The 19,923-nt window shown below is 44.4% G+C and overlaps 1 protein-coding gene across 1 annotated transcript in view; it reads left to right on the forward strand.

Annotated features, from left to right (window-relative positions):
- Positions 1–19,923, forward strand: part of LOC138674460 (lymphocyte cytosolic protein 2-like) — a 652,779-nt gene that overhangs the window by 473,885 nt on the left and 158,971 nt on the right. Inside the window, exon 10 of the mRNA XM_069762300.1 lies at positions 3,942–4,016. Coding sequence (XP_069618401.1) covers positions 3,942–4,016 — 75 coding nt within the window. The remainder of the gene's footprint in view (positions 1–3,941; positions 4,017–19,923) is intronic.

The raw sequence follows: 19,923 nt of genomic DNA on the forward strand, positions 1-19,923 counted from the left end.
TAGAACAACATACTCAAACTAGATGGGCATTTCCTGAAGGAAATACATGGTGCTTGAACAGCGCTGCCAGCTTTACAGCAGTGTAACAGGTGTCGACTGTAAGAAAGTAAAGTTAGAATATGAATGTTGTGTATAGCAATGGCAGAACCTGCGATGGGTTGCATATGCAGCCAATGGGAGTGATGTAGTGATGTCACCATCATATAATATTGGGTGCAGGCTAAAGGACCTGTGTTATGTCACCACCATTTGCTTCAAGGGATAGCTTGGACCCACCATAATGAAATGAACGGGGTCCGGACACTTGTGAAGAACAGGCAGACTGTCCTAGGCAGAGTCTGTATGTAAGAAATTGTGGCTGCTCAGTTTGATTTATTGATTTCACTAGAAATTCTGATTGCAACGAATAATCTCTCTAGCAGCAAGTTCTCACAGGTAGACTCTGCTAATGTAAAGTCTGTCTGCTTTTGGCAGATTTTAATAGGGACGGCCATAATCAGAGCCAGACTGGGACTAAAATTCAGCCCTGGCATTTGAAGTTATACAGACCCACTTGTCACATGGTGACTGTATAATATATTTGTACACTTGTAGGTTACACGAAGTGAGGGGAGTGTAACACAACTATATAACATATAATTACTTGTAGGTTACACGAAGTGAGGGGAGTGTAACACAACTATATAACATATAATTACAGCTGTATCCAGTATTACAGCTCTGTCCTATTTATTGCTTTTAGTTGCAGTACCAAGAAAAGCCGCTACTTTACCTACATAACTGTATCTCGTAGATAATGAAGGGATGAGAAGACCAAAGGCTGTGGAACCTCATTCTGGAGCTCCATAAACTTTGCCTACAGCCACTTTTGGTTCCGCTGCGCAGCACGAGACCCGGTGACTCCGAAGAGTGGTGACATCAGTAATGTCACTGCTCTTCAGATATTCCGGGTCTTACGCTGAGCTCGGCGACTGTGAAGAGCGGTATTGTTACTACCGTCACCGCTCTTCAGAGTCGCTGGGTCTCGCCAGGTCTGGGCTAGTAGTGGGGGTGTCTGATAGACACCTCTCCATTACTTACACCAGGGATTGATAGCAGCTGACATTACGCAGCTGACATCAACCCTAAAAATCATTACACACACCAGAATTAAATGCTATGGTGGCTGAGAAACGCAGTAGAGTTGGCGCTATTCCCAGGCGTCGGGTGCTAACTACAACTGTCATCATCCTTGCCTGGTCTCCCTGTGAAGCATTTCTGTTGTATTTACATGCACTGATCTCAGGCCACTAAACAAGTGTAATCGACAATAGTGAAGTCGTTCGCTTGTTTCCCGGTCTGTTTACACCAACTGAGAAAGAATGAAGGGAACAGAACAATGACAATTAGATCAATCTGTCCCCATACAGTATCATGTTATCAGCAGCACAACTACAGTTTACACGGGCGATGTGCTGCTGAGAACAAGGATTTCTGTTCCCACATAAACAATCCAATCACTCGATGAATAGGCAGCATTTTGCTTGTTTAGTATAATACACCCCATAGTCCTCCATATTATAATGTGCATCTCAGTCCTCCATATAGTATAATACACTCCTCAGTCCTCCATATAGTATAATACACTCCATATAGTATAATACACTCCTCAGTCCTCCATATCGTATAATACACTCCTCAGTCCTCCATATCGTATAATACACTCCTCAGTCCTCCATATAGTATAATACACTCCTCAGTCCTCCATACAGTATAATACACTCCTCAGTCCTCCATATAGTATTATACACTGCACATAGTCCTCCATATAGTATAATGCCCTGCCATTGTCATCCATGTAGTACAATTCACTTCCCATAGTATAATGCACCCTATAGTTCTTCATATAGTATAATGTATTCCCCATAGTCCTCGATACAGTATAATGCAGCCCATATATAGTATAATGATGCCACCTCATAGTATAATGCAGCCACCCCACAGAATATATTGTAGCCCCCTGAGTACAATGTAACCCCCAGAGAATATAATGCAGCCCCCTCATATAGTATAATGCAGCCCCCGCATATATAACATATGGTAGCCCCCTCATAGAGCATAATGCAGCCCCCCATAGAATATAATGTAGCCCCTTATAGAATATAATACAGCACCCCATAGAATGTAATACAGCCCTCCCCCATAGAATGTAATGCAGCCAGCCACCCATAGAGTGTAATGCAGCCAGCCCGCCATAAAGTGTAATGCAGCCAGCCACCCATAGAATGTAATGCAGCCAGCCACCCATAGAATGTAATGCAGCCAGCCCCATAGAATGTAATGCAGCCAGCCCCCATATACTGTAATGCAGCCAGCCCCCATAGAATGTAATGCAGCCAGCCCTCATAGAATGTAATATGGCACAGCCCCCATAGAATGTAATGCAGCACAGCCGCCATATAATGTAATGCAGCACAGCCCCCATAGAATGTAATGCAGCACAGCCCCCATAGAATGTAATGCAGCACTGCCCCATAGAATGTAATGCAACACAGCCCCCATATAATGTAATTCAGCACAGCCCCCATTGAATGTAATACGGCACAGCCCCCATAGAATGTAATACGGCACAGCCCCCATAGAATGTAATACGGCACAGCCCCCATAGAATGTAATACGGCACAGCCACCATAGAATGTAATACAGCACAGCCCCCATAGAATGTACTGCAGCACAGCCCCCATAGAATGTACTGCAGCACAGCCCCCATAGAATGTACTGCAGCACAGCCCCCATAGAATGTAATGCAGCCCCCTCAATAGCCCCACAATCCAGTTATCACTCAGTGATATATTTAAAAAAAACAAAAACACTCACCTCTCCTCGTGCCCAGCACTGCTTCTGGCTCCGGTCTCAGCAGCTGCACTCTGCCAGGTCACACAGCAGGTGCGAGATGATATGCCGTCATCACGCACCCGCAGTGTCAGTGCCAGGCAGATCGGGGAATGATGGGAGAGGGAGCATCAGCAGACACTCTCTCCTCCATCATTGCATTCATCTGTACTGGCGTCTGACGCAGGTATAGTTGAATGCGGCGGCGCTGGCGGGGGGGTGAGTCGTCGGCGGCGGGGGGGAGAGTCAGGGGGGAGTCGGCGCTGGCGAGCGGCCCACGACTGCCACCGGCCTTCTGCCATTTGCCAGAACTGCCCAATGGCCAGTCCGGCCCTGCAGGACATCATCACTTCCATCATGGCCAGGGACCAAAGAAATAGCGGAAATGAGCTGGGTAGTTCAAGGGATAAGTAAAGTTCATTTATTTACATTCAAGCATCCCTTATGCTGAAACAAAACTCAAAACAAGAATAGTGCCAATAAGTTTTTTGTGAAGTTTCATAGACTGGATCCCTTTGAAACCCAGTTCTGGCAAAACTGGATTGTAGGCAAGTATATAATAAATAGGCTGCCTCTAATGAACTCCTGAAAAATTGTTACTTAAGTCAGGTTCAGATGGGTGTATTTCTTGGTTGTTATATGGAACAAAATGCCCAGACCGCACATCTCCCAACCTGAACTTACGATGTCATGAGCACATATTTGGTAGTATGCTTGCCTCGTGAAAAATGCAATAAGTACTAGCATGAAGGTCAATATATACTGTACCGATCTTTGAATCTGGCCTCAAATCATGCCAGTTATCTCAATAATTGCCTGAGTATCAGCTTACAGTTGACAGTGCTGTTCAATCCAATTTTATCCATTGGAACCTGCTACATGCTGCAGTTCCTTGTTTCCTTCATTTCTGGTCTTGTTCCTGCTTCAGAAACTTATAGTCACAAAGAAAAAATTGTTATTCAACCGAATTTTAGAAATAAACCATTTACTTACAGAAATAGAAAAAATGTTTCTCATTTCTGCCCTAATTTAATCTACACGAACATGTGTCTATTTTTTTTCTATTACAGCACTAGCTCCAAGTGTAGACAGAACAACCAAGCCAACTATTCAGGCAAATGCTGGAAAACTGCCTCCTACTTCAGGTTAGTAAACCAAAATCTGATCACCTGTAACATATACTATAAAAATTTGATTTCTGATTTGGAATATTATATGAAGAAGAGAGATAAAATTGGGCAAACACTCTACCATACCTTGATCCCAAAAGTATCAAATTTCCATTCTGAAACATACTCCACACTTCAATATTCTTGGTCCAGCTAGGATAAGGGAGACAATGATAAATAATGTAGATAATAACATCACTAATGCAATACCTTTTATCTGCATTGATTATTTACAGTGTACATGTAATATTAATTATTCCTAGGCAAGCCAGATTAGCAAACCGCCATATTAATAAATAGGCAGTTGACTGGTTCATTTGCAGAGTGACCTATCAGACGTAAAGGGAACCTGTCAGTAGTATTCAACTCTGCAATCCACCAGAAGATCAGCATCAGCCTTCTTCTGCACAATTTTTAGACAAATTGTATTTTTGATCAGTAATTTTAGTATTGTACAACTACAGTGCTGTCGGTCAATCTAAAACAGTGGTTCTCAACTCCAGTCCTCAAGACCCACCAACAGGTCATGTTTTCTGGATTTCTTTAGCATTGCACAGGTGATGGAATTAATGCTTGAGTGGGTGATGAGATTATCACCTCTGCATCACTAAGGATATTCTGAAAACATGACCTGTTGGTGGGTCTTGAGGACTGGAGTTTAGAAACACTGATCTAAAAGGTAATAAAACTCAAACCATAATATTTAACCCCTTTCCGACATTGAGGTGATAGTATGCCAATGTCAGACACCCTCCCACATCTTTTCCAGCACATGTCAGCTGTTTTGAACAGCTGACATGTGCCTCTAACAGCCGCAGGTGGAATCACGATCCACCCACTGCTGTTAACCCATTAAATGTCAATGCCAAACTGACAACGTCATTTAACACATGCTTCTGGCAAGTGCGGCGGAAATCCTGCCCATCGGTACCGAAGCCACATAACGACGGGTCACCGATGGGTTGGCATGGCACCAAGAGATCACCAGCAGACCTCTATGGTTGTCACTGCCGGAATTCTGTGAGCGCTGCCAGGTAGTCGGTGCTCATAGTAAGTCAGCAATTCTGCTACATACAGGTGATCTGATCGCCTGTATGTAGCAGAGGCGATCGGGTTATGGCAGCTTCTAGTTTCCCATGGAGGCTATTGAAACATGCCAAAAGTAAAAAAAAATGTTTTTATAAATATTGAAAAAGTAAAAAATATATACGTAAAAGTTCAAATCACCCCCTTTTGACCCATTCAAAATAAAAGAAAACAAAAAAAAAATCAAACATACACATATTTGACATCGCTGCATTCAGAAACGGCCAATCTATCAATATAAAAAAGAATTAACCCCATCATTAAATGGTGTAACGCAAAAAAAAGTTAAAACTCCAGAATTACATTTTCTCGGTCGCCGCAACATTGTAATAAAATGCAATAATGGGCGATCAAAAGACAATTTCTGCACCTAAATGGTATCTTTAAAGAGACAGCTTGGCATGCAAAAAATAAACTCTCATTCAACCCGAGATCATGAAAAATGGAGACGCTATGGGTATCGGAAAATGGCACAATTTTTTTTTTTTGCTAATTTGGGATATCTTTTTCCACTACTTAGATAAAAAAGAACCTAGACATGTATGGTGTCTATGAACTCATAATGTCTTGGAGAATCGTAATGGCTGGTCAGTTTTTGCATTTAGTGAACATAGTAAAAAGGCAAATCAAAAAACTGTTGTGGAATTGCACTCTTTTTGCAATTTCAATGCACTTGGTATTCTTTTCCCGTTTACGATAAATGATACAATATGGTATCATTCAAAAGAACAATTCATCCCCAAAAAAACTAGCCCTCACATGGCGATATTCATCACTGTAATGGGCGGCACCAAGTGATCGCTCATACAGGAGAAGCTGCAGCCAGGAGAAGAAGCAGCGAGGGAGCCGGGTAAGTATTTTATTAACAGCGGGGGAAGGGGGGGGGGGCGCACAGGGGGTGGGAGGGGGTTGGGTTCAGGGATCTTTTTTTTAAACTCCAAAAAAAAAAAAAAAATTTTTCATATCTTCTCTCCAGCGAACGCTGCTGGAGAGAAGAAATGAATGGCGGCTTCAGCACCACGCTGGGGGGACAGCGCTTACTGTAGCACTGTCTCCTGCACGGCACACGGACTGCACACGGACAGCATCTGTGTGCGGTACGTGTTTTACCCGGACCCATTGACTTTAATGGGTCCGTGTAATACGTGCGCTCCCATGAACACTGACATGTCTCCATGTTTTTCAAACGGACACACGGTCCGTGAAAACACGCTGACATGTGCAGAGACACATTGACTTTAATGTGTCTACGTGAGTCAGTGTCTCCGGTACGTGAGGAAACTGTCACCTCACGTACCGGAACCACTGACGTGTGAAACCGGCCTTCAGGTAACTTTGACACATACATTGTACTCTGATGGGAAAGATTAGACGTGCCGCCGTATTTAAAGGGCCAGGACATAAGCCCACACATGTCACTAGGTCTAGGACACCCTCCCCATTTAAGTGGGGCATCCAATTCCTGAAGTTTGAACTTAGAGACCTTTGAGGGAGGGTATCCCCCCATGTTTCTCCAGTTCATACAATGTGACATAAAACGACCCAAATCTTTGGTTACGTCATACATATACCTTGAAACACATATTCAAGACAAAGACCAAGACAGGGTTGCTTCCAATGTTCATTAATAATTTTAATAATTCATTTAATTACATATTACTCAATGGATCAGAGGGTGCAGAGATTAGTACACATATAAGATTGAAAAAATATGAATAAACATAAAAATGAAAACTACAGTGGAGGTCAATCATCGGTTGGGCAAAACCATGGGATAAATTTGAAAAATCTTGCTTCACAGGATGGGACATCTGAAAAAAGAAAAAAAATTATTTAAAAAATATTTTTTATTACACCTCCTTTGATCAAAAGGACGAAAAAAGTATATAAACCGTACAGAACATGAGCAAGAATACAAGTATAATCATACTTTACATTATTGAATTTAATTTAAAATCCGAATCGCAAGTCAAGAAATGCTGTATCTTATATTTCTCGTTAGTTATAGGATGAGATAAATTTGAACCATTAAGCATCAAATTGCAATTGATGCAAGATAAACACAGAAATATTGGGCCAGCTCTTAGGGCAGTCCCACACGTCCAGATAATTCTGGTACCGGAAAAATAGGTACCGGAATTATCCGTGTCTGTGTGCCTGTGCGTTTCTGTGGCACATCAGTATGGCACACGTGGGGCACACGTGTGCCGCCCGTGTGCCCACTGGGTACCACACGCACCGTGCAGGAGACAGCGCTAAAGTTTTGCGCTGTCCCCTGCATCGTGCTGAAGCCCCATTCATATCTTCCATGCAGCAGTGTTTGCTGTAGAGAAGATATGAATAATCGTGTGTAAAATCAAGATCCAGGTTCTGGATCTTCCTGCTTCCTTTTCTGGCCGCACCTTCTACTGTATGAGCGGTCACGTGGGGCCGCTCATTTACAGTAATGAATATGCGGCTCCACCCCTATGGGAGGTGGAGCCGCATATTCATGACTGTAATCGGCGACCCCACGTGACCGCTCATACAGTAGAAGGTGCGGTCAGAACAGGAAGCAGCGCCAGCCAGCGAGGGAGCCAGGTGAGTATTTTAATAACAGCGGGGGGGGGGAGGCGCACAGGGGGTGGGAGGGGGGTGGGGACCCGGATATTGATTTTACACACGATTATTCATATCTTCTCTACAGCAAACGCTGCTGCAGAGAAGATATGAATGGCGGCTTCAGCACCAGTGGGGGGGACAGAGCTTAATCTAGCGCTGTCTCCTGCACGGCACACGGACTGTACATGGACAACGTGGGTCCGTGTAATCCGTGCGCTCCCACGAACACTGACATGTCTCCATGTTTGGCACACAGAGACACGGCCCGCAAAAAATCAATGACATCTGCACAGATGCATTGATTTTTAATCTGTCTACGTGTGTCAGTGGCTCCGGTACGTGAGGAAACTGTAACCTCACATACCGGAGCCACTGACCTGTGAAACCGGCCTAAGATAAGGAATGTTTTATTGTCCTCTGATTAGGGTCTCTGTTGTGATGACCCCTTCATGTCTGAGGGGCAAGTTCCTTAGTTGATGTAAAAAGACATAAATCCGTGCGACACATTCATTCCTGCATTAACCCCTTAGCGACCTCCGATACGCCTTTTAACGGCGGCCGCTAAGAGTACTTAAACCACAGCGCCGTTAATTAACGGCGCTGTGGAAAAAGTGAATAGCGCCCCCAGAGTCGGATTTTCTCCGGGGTCTCGGCTGCCGGGGGTAGCCGAGACCCCAGAGAACATGATTCGGGGGGGGGGGGGAAGTTTACCGACCCCGCATTTGCGATCGCCGGTAATTAAACGTTTACCGGCAATCACAAAAAAAAACAAACACGATTTCTTTTGAATTTCTCTGTCCTCCGATGTGATCGCACATCAGAGGACAAAGAAAAGGGGTCCCAGATAGCCCCCCGATACTCACCTATCTCCCCCGATGCTCCTCGTGGCTCCTGGTAGGCGCCGCCATCTTCAAAATGGCGGGCGCATGAACAGTGTGCCTGCCGGCCGGCTCCGTGAGAATCTTTGGGGTCTCGGCTGCCGGGGGTAGCCGAGACCCCAAATAACATGATCGGGGTCGGTTTTACCGACCCCTGTTTTGCGATCGCCGGTAATTAACTGTTTACCGGCGACCGCAAAAAAAAAATCAAAGTGTAATTCTCTGTCCTCTGATGTGATCGCACATCAGAGGACAGAGAAATAGGGGGATTCGGGGACCCTATCATACTCACCTGTGTCCCTGGGTCCTCCTGCTGCTCCTCCTGGCCGCCGGCAAAAGAAAATGGCAGGCGCATGCGCAGTGCGCCCGCCATCTGTCGCCATCTGCCGGCCGGCAGGAGAACAGCAGTTGGGGCTAAAATTAGGGCTAGGGTTAGGGCTAGGGTTAGAGCTAGGGTTAGAGCTAGGGCTAGGGTTAGGGTTAGGGCTAGGGTTAGAGCTAGGGTTAGGGCTAGGGTTAGGGCTAGGGTTAGGGTTGGGGCTAAATTCAGGGTTAGGGTTCTTTCACACTTACGTCGGTATGGGGCCGTCGCAATGCGTCGGCCCGACATACCGACGCACGTTGTGAAAATTGTGCACAACGTGGGCAGTGGATGTAGTTTTTCAACGCATCCGCTGCCCAATCTATGTCCTGGGGAGGAGGGGGCGGAGTTACGGCCACGCATGTGCGTTCAGAAATGGCGGATGCAACGTACAAAAAACGTTACATTGAATGTTTTTTGTGCCGACGGTCCGCCAAAACACAACTGATCCAGTGCACGACGGACGCGACGTGTGGCCATCCGTCACGATCCGTCGGCAATACAAGTCTATGGGCAAAAAACACATCCTGCGGGCAAATTTGGAGGATCCGTTTTTTGTCCAAAATGACGGACTGTGACGGATGAAAACGACGCAAGTGTGAAATTAGCCTTAGGGCTAGGGTTAGGGTTGGGGCTAAAGTTAGGGCTAGGGTTGGGGCTAAAGTTAGGGTTAGGGTTGGCATTAGGGTTACTCTTGGGATTAGGGTTAGGTTTGGGATTAGGGTTAAGGTTAGGGTTGGGATTAGGGGTGTATTGGGATTAGGGTTAGGTTTGAGGTTCGGGTTGAGATTAGGATTAGGGGTGTGTTGGATTTAGGGTTTTGATTAGGGTTATGGTTAGGGTTGACATTAGGGTTGTTTTGGGGTAAGGGTTGTGATTATCGTTAGGGTTAGTGATTAGGATTATTGATCGGGTTGGGATTAGGGTTAGGGGTGTGTTGGGGTTAGGGTTGGAGCTATAATTGGGGGGTTTCCACTGTTTAGGTACATCAGAGGGTCTCCAAACACGACAGCCAATTTTGCGCTCAAAAAGTCAAATGGTGCTCCCTCCCTTCTGAGCTCTGCCGTGCGCCCAAACAGAGGGTTACCCCCACATATGGGGCATCAGCGTACTCGGGATAAATTGGACAACAACTTTTGGGGTCCAATTTCTCCTGTTACCCTTGTGAAAATAAAAACTTGGGGGGCTACAAAATCTTTTTTGTGGAAAAAAATATATTTTTTTATTTTCACGACTCTGCATTCTAAAACTTCTGTGAAGCACTTGGGCATTCAAAGTTCTCACCACACATCTAGATAAGTTCCTTGGGGGGTCTAGTTTCCAAAATGGGGTCACTTGTGGAGGGTTTCTACAGTTTAGGTACATCAGGGGCTCTGCAAACGCAACATAACACCTGCAGACCATTCTATCAAAGTCTGCATTCCAAAACGGCGCTCCTTCCTTCCGAGCTCTGCCGTGCGCCCAAACAGTGGTTTACCCCCACATGTGGGGTACCAGCCTACTCAGGACAAATTGGACAACAACTTTTGGGGTCCGATTTCTCTTGTTACCCTTGTGAAAATAAAAACTTGGGGGCTAAAATATCTTTTTTGTGGAAAAAAAAATATTTTTTATTTTCACGACTCTGCATTCTAAACTTCTGTGAAGCACTTGGGCATTCAAAGTTCTCACCACACATCTAGATAAGTTCCATGGGGGGTGTAGTTTCCAAAATGGGGTCACTTGTGGGGGGTTTCCACTGTTTAGGCACATCAGGGGCTCTCCAAACGCGACATGGCGTCCAATCTCAATTCCAGCCAATTCTGCATTGAAAAAGTCAAATGGTGCTCCTTCTCTTACAAGCTCTGCGGTGCGCCCAAACAGTGGTTACCCCCACATATAGGGTATTGTCGTATTCAGGAGAAATTGCATAACAAAATTTATGGTTACATTTCTGTTTTTACACTTGTGAAAATAAAAAAAATGGTTCTGAATTAAAATGTTTGCAAAAAAAAGTTAAATGTTCATTTTTTCCTTCCACATTGTTTCAGTTCCTGTGAAGCACGTAAAGGGTTAATAAACTTCTTGAATGTGGTTTTGAGAACGTTGAGGGGTGTAGTTTTTAGAATGGTTTCACACTTTATTTTCTATCATATAGACCCCTCAAAATGACTTCAGATGTGATGCGGTCCCTAAAAAAAAGGTGTTGTAAAAATGAGAAATTGCTGGTCAACTTTTAACCCTTATAACTCCCTAACAAAAAAAAAATTTGTTTCGAAAATTGTGCTGATGTAAAGTAGACATGTGGGAAATGTTATTTATTAACTATTTTTTGTGACATATCTCTCTGATTTAAGAGCATAAAAATACAAAGTTCAAAAATTTTAAAAATTTTCGCCATATTTCCGTTTTTTTCATAAATAATCGCAAGTAATATCGAAGAAATGTTACCACTACCATGAAGTACAATATGTCACGAAAATACAATCTCAGAATCAGCGGGATCCGTTGAAGCGTTCCAGAGTTATAACCTCATAAAGTGACAGTGGTCAGAATTGCAAAAATTGGCTCGGTCATTAAGTACCAAATTGGCTCTGCCACTAAGGGGTTAAGACTGTCAAAAGGTCGTCATCAGTTTATATTCCCAGACTCTTCTGTCAGTACAATATTTGCTACAATATTTATGGACATAACTGTTTATCACTCATGGTAATTCTGCTTCATGTCACCTGTTTTATCCATGGTTTGTCCCCCTTTTTTTTTTTTCTCTGTGCTATGTTTTGCATAAATATGTTATTCTTCAGAATTTGTTTTAGTCTTTGCCTGATGAAGAGACCTGTGTAGTTTCGAAAGCTTGCAATTTGTTACCATCTTTTCAGTTAGCCATTAAAAGTATCAACCACTGAGGACTCTCAATTCTAAATATTTTGCTTTGGTTCATAAACCTACTATTCGGCCACCCCTAAACAGTGTTCACAAGCAGTGTTCACAAGCAGAAACGTTTGCAGTGGGCCCAGACATACATGAAGACTAATGTTCAAACAGTCTTGTTTACTGATGAGTGTTGAGCAACCATGGATGGAGTAGTGGATGGTTGGTGGATGGCCACCATGTCACAACAAGGCTGTGACGTCAGCAAGGAGGTGGAGGAGTCAAGAATTGGTCCTGAGTCATGGCGAAACAGCTGGTAGGGCCTATTAAGGTTCCTGAAGGTGTGAAAATGACCTCTGCAATGTATATAGAGTTTCTGACTGACAATTTTCTTCCATGGTATAAAAAGTAGAAACTTGCCTTCAGGAGCAAAATCATCTTCATCCAAGACAATGCACCATATCAGGCTGCAAAGAATAACTCTGAGTCATTGGCTGCTATGGGAATAAAAAGAGATAAACTTATGGTGTGGCCACTATCTTCCCCTGACCTCAAGTCTATAGAGAACCTTTGGAGTATCATCAAGCAAAAGATCTATGAGGGTGGGAGGCAGTTCACATCACAACATCAGCTCTGGTAGGCTATTCTGACTTCATGCAAAGAAATACAAGCAGAAACTCTCCAAAAACTCACAAGTTCAATGGATGCAAGAATTGTGAAGGTGATATCAAAGAAGGGATCCTATGTTAACATGTAACTTGGCCTGTTAGGATTAGAGTTGAGCGACTATTCCTTTTTTAGGATCGAGTCGGGTTTAGCGAAACCAGTCTTTCTCAAAAGTCGGGTCTGGTAAGATTGGCCGATTATTGTGAAAAGTCCGGGGCCGACTGAAACACGAAACTCAATGCAAGTCAATAGGGAATCAAAGTCGGCAGTGAGTGGAGGACAGGAAAACACCTACAGTGCCCATTTTAATGCCAAAAACATCAATTTGTATTACTGAAGCTTGTCAATCTTAATTTACTTTATAATAATAGTTATGCAATGAAAACAGGGGGTCATTTGGCTAAAGTTGTGGGGGTGTAGGGCTGGCTCAAGATTTTCAGGGCCCAGGAAATGCGGAATACGTCACGGCGGTGGAGCAGGGAGAGGTAAGGATTTCAACTTTGCAAGTGCTGTGATCCTGAGCAAGCAGGGGGGCCCACTAGTTGGCACTGGCACAGGGCCCCTCATAGTACGGTGGTGTGTTTGGTGGCGCTTCCCACTGCCAGAGACACTTTTGTGTACTATGAGCCAACGAGTGCCTGTGCCAGTGCCAACGAGTATGCCCCCCCACACCTGATGAAGGAACCTGCACTTTCATTTGCACCTTCCTCTTTGTCCCCATATAAGGTGGTATAGTATGCGGGAAGGGGAACCTGACTTTCAGCATGGTCAGATTCTGGCTGTGTAGAGTGCAAAAGGAATGTAGTGGTCTGGGTCAATGTACTCAGGCTCATCAAGCAGTGGCTGGGCAATGGGCAGGATGAGGATGAAACACAGATATAGGCCCAAATAATAAAGTAGGCTACATGCAATTCAAAATTGGTAACAGGAGTACAGAGGTGGCATAGCTTTGTTCAGTGGAGGACGACAGTAATGAGTGGCGCAGACAGACTTAGTAGGCCCAAAATAAAAAAGTAGGCTAAATGCAGTTCAAAATTGGTAACAGGAGTACACAGGTGGCATTGCTTTGTTCAGTGGAGGAGGACAACTGTAATGAGAGGCAGACACAGTTACTAGGTCCAAATAAGTAAGTAGGCTAAATGCAGTTCAAAAATTGCTAACAAGACTAAAAAGGTGGCATTGCTTTATTCAGTGGAGGACAACTGTAATGAGTGGCTGACACAGCTAGTAGGTCAAAATAATAAAGTGGGCTAAATATCTGCCAAAAAATTGTTCATAAAAAAACAGGTGGCATAGCTAGGTACAGGGGTGGTCTCCACTACTGAGTTGCAGACAGTGGTAGTTGGTGCATAGTATTAACTGGTCTAAATGGAGGCCAGGGCCCCTATATATTTTAACGATCATCTATCATTTTAACAAATTTGTATTGGCAACGCCGTTGAAGGATTTAACAGCACAGACTACACAGTTGTGGAGCAGGGAGAGGTAAGTATTGCAAGTGGTAGAGCACTGTTCGAGCTGGGGGGGGAACACTCTCTCGTGGGCAGCGGTACTGGCACAGGGCCCCTCTTATTACGATGGTGTGTCTGACGTTGGTTGTGCACCACCACCGACAGAGGCACTTCATTGTACTATTAGGGACCCTGTGCCAGTGCCGTCGCCCAAGAGTGGGCATACCCACCTGTCCAGGCAAACGGCACTCGCACGGGTGCTTGCGCCAAGTGGTGACCACGACCCTGTGGGGGGAGTCAGCCCATTTAGGGAGGTATAAAAATGGCCTATGGTGGACATTCAGTAGCTGAAAATGGAGGAATTGGAGCAGTCAGTAAGAGGAGGCCAAAAGCAAGACATTTTTCAGGCAAGCTACGTGTCAGCAGGGGAAGGTGGGGCAAAATAATTTTAAATCCATGATTGGTTCATTTTAATGAAGGTTAGATCATCAACATTTCGGGTAGCCAGGCGTGTCCTTTTTTCAGTCAGTATTGAACCAGCAGCACTGAAGACTCTTTCTGATGGCACACTAGCAGCTGCGCAAGTGAGCTCCTGTAATGCATAATCTGCCAATTTAGGCCAGGTGTCTATTTTAGATGCCCAGTAATCAAAGGGGAATGACCTGTGAGGGAGAACATCGATAAGGGAGGAAAAATAGTTCATAACCATACTGGACAAATGCTGTCTCCTGTCACTTTGAATCGATGCAGCAGTACCTGTCGTGTCACCGGTCATTGCGAAATCACTCCACAACCTGGTCATAAAACCCCTCTGTCCAACGCTACTTCAGATTTGTGCACCTCTAACACCTCTGCCATGTTGCCCCCTACAGCTCGTGTGAGAACCATCACCCCCGCTGTGTGCTGGGAATGTCTGAACCAAACTGTCTACAAGTGTTGCTAGTTTGGTAGCCAATATTTGTTCAAGGTTCTCATATGGCATGATATTTTGCAATTTTCCTTTATATTGTGGATCCAGGAGGCAGGCCAAACAGTAATCTTCATCGGTCATCATTTTGATAATGCAGGGGTCCCTTTTTAGGATACACAAGGCATACTCAGCCATGTGGGCCAATGTTCTAGGTGTCAATTCACTGCTTGTGCTGGGTTGAGGAGCACTTTCTTGCAAATCAACATCACTTGTGTCCCGCAAAAACCCTGTACCTGACCTTGCAACGCCACCAGTTTCTATTGCCCCCTGAGAAGCATCCTCCTCCCATAAACATTCATCCCCATCATCCTCCTCCTCCTCCTCTTCGTCCGCTACCTCGTCCAGGACAGTTCCCTGAGCAGACAATGGCTGACTGTCCTCAAGGCTTCCCTCCTCCTCGGCTGCAGATGCCTGCTCCTTAATGTGCGTCAAACTTTGCATCAGCAGACGCATTAGTGGGATGCTCATGCTTATGATGGCATCGTCTGCACTTACCAGCTGTGTGCATTCCTCAAATCACTGAAGGACTTGACAAAGGTCTTGGAGCTTCGACCACTGCACACCAGACAACTCCATGTCTGCCATCCAACTGTCTACCCTTGTATGTGTATCCTTCCACAAATAAATGACAGCACGCCTCTGTTCGCACAGCCTCTGAAGCATGTGCAGTGTGGAGTTCCACCTTGTTGCAACGTCAATTATTAGGTGGTGCTGGGGAAGATTCAGCGATCGCTGATGGTTCTGCATACGGCTGGAGTGTACGGGCGACCGGCGGATGTGCGAGCAAAGTCTTCGCACCTTCAGGAGCAGGGCTGGTAACTCCCGATAATTATTCAGGAAGCACTGCACCACCAGGTTCAAGGTGTGAGCCAGGCAAGGAATGTGTTTCAGTTCTGAAAGGGCTATGGCAGCCATAAAATCACCGTGTAAGGTGCTATAGCGCTGGTGACAGGGCACCATAGTCTCATCAGGGTCATATTCTGGCTCAGTACACTGCGAGGGCAATGTAATGATCTGAGTCAATGGAGCAGCATAATAATCTAGCTGTGGCTGTGCATCAGTGCACTCCATGTCCGATTCATCTTGTAATGGGCAGTTAACAATTTCCCTTTCTAACCCAGGCACGGTAAGTGTAAAGAGCTCCATGGAGTAAACTGTAGTGTCGCCTGCCGCATCCTTTACTTTTGGTTTGGGTGAAGGACACAAGGAAGCGACTTGTTCCTGACCGGGAGCATCCACTGATGACTCGCTGCTTTTATATTTCGAACTTTCTGAAGAGGAGGCAAAAGAGCTAGAGGCTGAGTCAGCAAGGAAACCCAAAACTTTTTCCTGGTGCTCCGGCTTTAAAAGCTGTTTTCCTGCTCCCAGATAAGGGAGCCTTCAAGGCCTTGTGTAGCCAGACGATGACACTGGCTCAACACCTCGAGCCTTTGGTGCTATTTTGCTTTTGCCACTACCACCAGATGCTCGACCACCACCACCATCAATACCACCTGGCAACGACCGCCCACGGCTTCTTCCATCAGACTTCCTCATTTTTGGGAAAATCTAACCAAAATAACAACCGTTATATGGTACTGTAAAACAAGGTAGAAGGTGGATATAAACTTGTTGAGAATTTAAATCTCCCTTTTTTGGGGGGGAGACTGCACCAAAACTCAGGCCCAGTGTATTACACTACACAATGTAAGTGGCAGAACGTGGCTGGAAGATATACGACAAACTAACAGAACTGACGTAGATCCACTTAGTGACAATTTAAATCTCCTTTTTTGAGGGGGAAAACTGCACCAAAACTCAGGCCCAGTGTACAACACTACACAATGTAAGTGGCAGAATGTGGCTGGAAGATATATGAAAAAATACAAGGACTGTAGTACAATTTCTATCTCCCTACAATGATCTCAGGACATGTATGGCAGCAATTAAAAGGACTGCTGCACACAAAAGTGTGGACAAAGAAACAAGAGATCTGTGCAGAAAGGAGCAACAGGATTTTTGCTTTTAAAAAAGCAGTTGGTTTGCACTGCGGTGTACAAACAGCAATGCAGCTATCAGGGAGCCTTATAAAGGCAGCCTAATAAGCTACAGAGCTGATGCACAAAAATATAAACTCCACTGTCCCTGCAAAGAAAAGTGGTGTTGGACAGTGGAAATCGCTACAGCACAAGCAGTTTCGGGATTAATCTTCCCTCCCTAACTATATTCCTTCTTCTGATGCAGCTGCAGCAACCTCTCCCTATGCTACGATCGGCAGAAGTAAGATGGCGGTCGGTCCCCTTTTATAGTCCCTGTGATGCCACAGAAAGCAAGCCAATCAGTGTCATGCCCTTCTCTAAGATGGTGGAGACCGAGATCTATGTCATCACGCTGCCCACACTCTGCGTCCTCCTTCATTTCCTGAAAAATGGCGCTGAAAATGTCATACGAAACACGACTTTGGCGCGAAGATCGCCGACCTCATGGCTGATCCCACACTAGGATCGGGTCGGGTTTCACGAATCCCGACTTTGGCAAAAGTCGGCGATTTTTGAATTTGTCCGATCCGTTTCGCTCAACCCTAGTTAAGATGTTTTGGAGTTAAATAGCTTTTTTGTTCAGTGAATGTGACCTCCTAATGCTGCTAATTCCACAAATGAGCATTTTTAGTTCTTTAAAACATATCAAATGTTTAGAAATTCAACTGTGCCTAATAATTTGGAAGAGTGCATTTTGAGTTTTTATTCATTTTGGAGCATATACTGTTATCATTGGGAGGTTTCTTAAATAAATTTCTCTGTCTACTACTACAACGGGTGATGACCATGGTGTAGACAAAGTCCGATATCTTGTCTCTGTCTTCTCTCCACAACACAAAGACTTGCAATGTTAATCTCAGGTCAATGGACCTGCTTCTGGAAAGTAAAACATGCAGCCTGTGGTTCACCACGTGTCTCATGAATTCTGCAGTCCATTCGTATGCCCCGAGTCATGGCCTCCATCAGAGAACAAGGGGCGTCACGAAGGAGCAGAACATTCTTGCGGGTTTCAGAAAGGCTTCTTTGAAACTGGCACCTGAAAGCAGCATCGTTCCATAGAACTTTGGTGGACCACTGCCAGAACTCAGAAAAATAGTCATCAGCTGTGCGACCCCCCCCCTGTGCCAGATTCATGAGCTTTGCCTTAGCGACCTGGATTCTGATGTGTTCATCAAATATCAGACCTAAACTGTCAAAAAAGGCATCAACAGAAAATCGCTATGGGGCATGTGAGGATAAAGAAAATGTCCAGGTCTGAGGACACTCTCACAGTACAGACATGATTATTCCCACCTGCTGGAACTCTTCCCCTGACGACCAGGGGCGGAGGGTAAAAAATAACCTACATCTCTCCCTAAATACTCTAAACTGGTCTTTCTCTCCCAAAAATTTATCAGGGAGGATATCACAGGTTCGGGAGAGACCAACTGTATACATCAGAGGTTGCTGAAGTCACAGCCACTGCCAGCTGGGGGTGAAGGGCTATGGGTTTCTTCATCAAGTTATTTATCTGACTCTGCAATTAATATTGCAATGACTTCAGACTCTGGCAATCCTCCAGATCCTGAGTCATCTGCGTCAAATTCTCACCTGGTCACAAAGTGTGTGAACAGTATTCATACTGGCAAAAAAGAAAAACATCTCTGCAAGACGTAATTTGATGCTAGTCACTTCTCAGGAGGGTAAGTCATAAACAGAAAGAATAGGCATAGTTAAAAGTTAATTTTTCATTCCTATTACTTTTCGGATATTACTAGCACTTGCTTTGCCATCCAGCTTGTCCTATTGCAAGAGGATTGTGTAGACCACAGCAGAGTTTTTTATACTTTCCTTTGCTAAATAAGATTTGGTTCAGGTGATCACATAATCAGAAGCACATTAAGTAGAATGAGGTGTACTCTGGTTGGAATTCAACTGACAATGGAATGGAATGGCTGTCAGACATGTACAGAAACTGATTTTTTATAAAACTGTGCATTGATCTCGTAATTTTTGCCAGAGCTGTATATAGATAGATAGATAGGATAGATAGAAAGAATAAAAGCCGTCAATTCATGTGCTGTGTACAGTTAAATCACAGAATAGAATAGATAGAAAAGCTATATACACATAGAATAAATAGATATATAGATGTCAGTGAAACACACACACACACATACAGTGCCTTGCGAAAGTACTCGGCTCCCTGGAACTTTTCAACCTTTTCCCATATATTATGCTTCAAACATGAAGATACCAAATGTAAATTTTTGGTGAAGAATTAACAAATGAAACACAATTGGGAAGTTGAATGACATTTATTGGGTATTTTACATTTTTGTGGAAATTCAAAAACTGAAAGTGGGGCATGCAATATTATTAAGCCATTAACTTAATACTTTGTTGTGCCCCCTTTTGCTGCCATTACAGCTGCAAGTCGCTTGAGGTATGTCTCTATCAGTTTTGTACAATGAGAGACTGAAATTCTTGCCCATTCTTCCTTGGCAAATAGCTCGAGCTCATTAAGGTTTGATTTAGATCGTTTGTGAACAGCAGTTTTCAGCTCTTTTCTACAGATTCTCGATTAGATTGAGGTTTGGACTTTGACTTGGCCATTCTAACACCTGGATACGTTTATTTGTGAACCATTCCATTGTAGATATTGCTTTATGTTTGGGATAATTGTCTTGGTTGGAAGACAAATCTCCGACCCAGTCTCAGGTCTTTTGCAGACTCCAACAGGTTTTCTTCAAGAATGGTCCTGTATTTGGCTCCATCCATTTTCATATCAATTTTAACTATCTTCCCTGTCCCTGCTGAAGAAACGCAGGCCCAAACCATGATGCTGCCACCACCATGTTTGACTGTGGGGATGGTGTGTTCAGGGTAATGAGCTGTGTTGCCTGTATGCCAAACATGTCGTTTGGCATTGTTGCCAAAAAGTTCGATTTTGGTTTCATCTGACCAGAGCACCTTCTTCCACATGTTTGGTGTGTCTCCCAGGTGGCTTGTTGCAAACTTTA

Source organism: Ranitomeya imitator, chromosome 4 (assembly GCF_032444005.1).
Source record: "Ranitomeya imitator isolate aRanImi1 chromosome 4, aRanImi1.pri, whole genome shotgun sequence".
Lineage (NCBI taxonomy): Eukaryota > Metazoa > Chordata > Amphibia > Anura > Dendrobatidae > Ranitomeya > Ranitomeya imitator.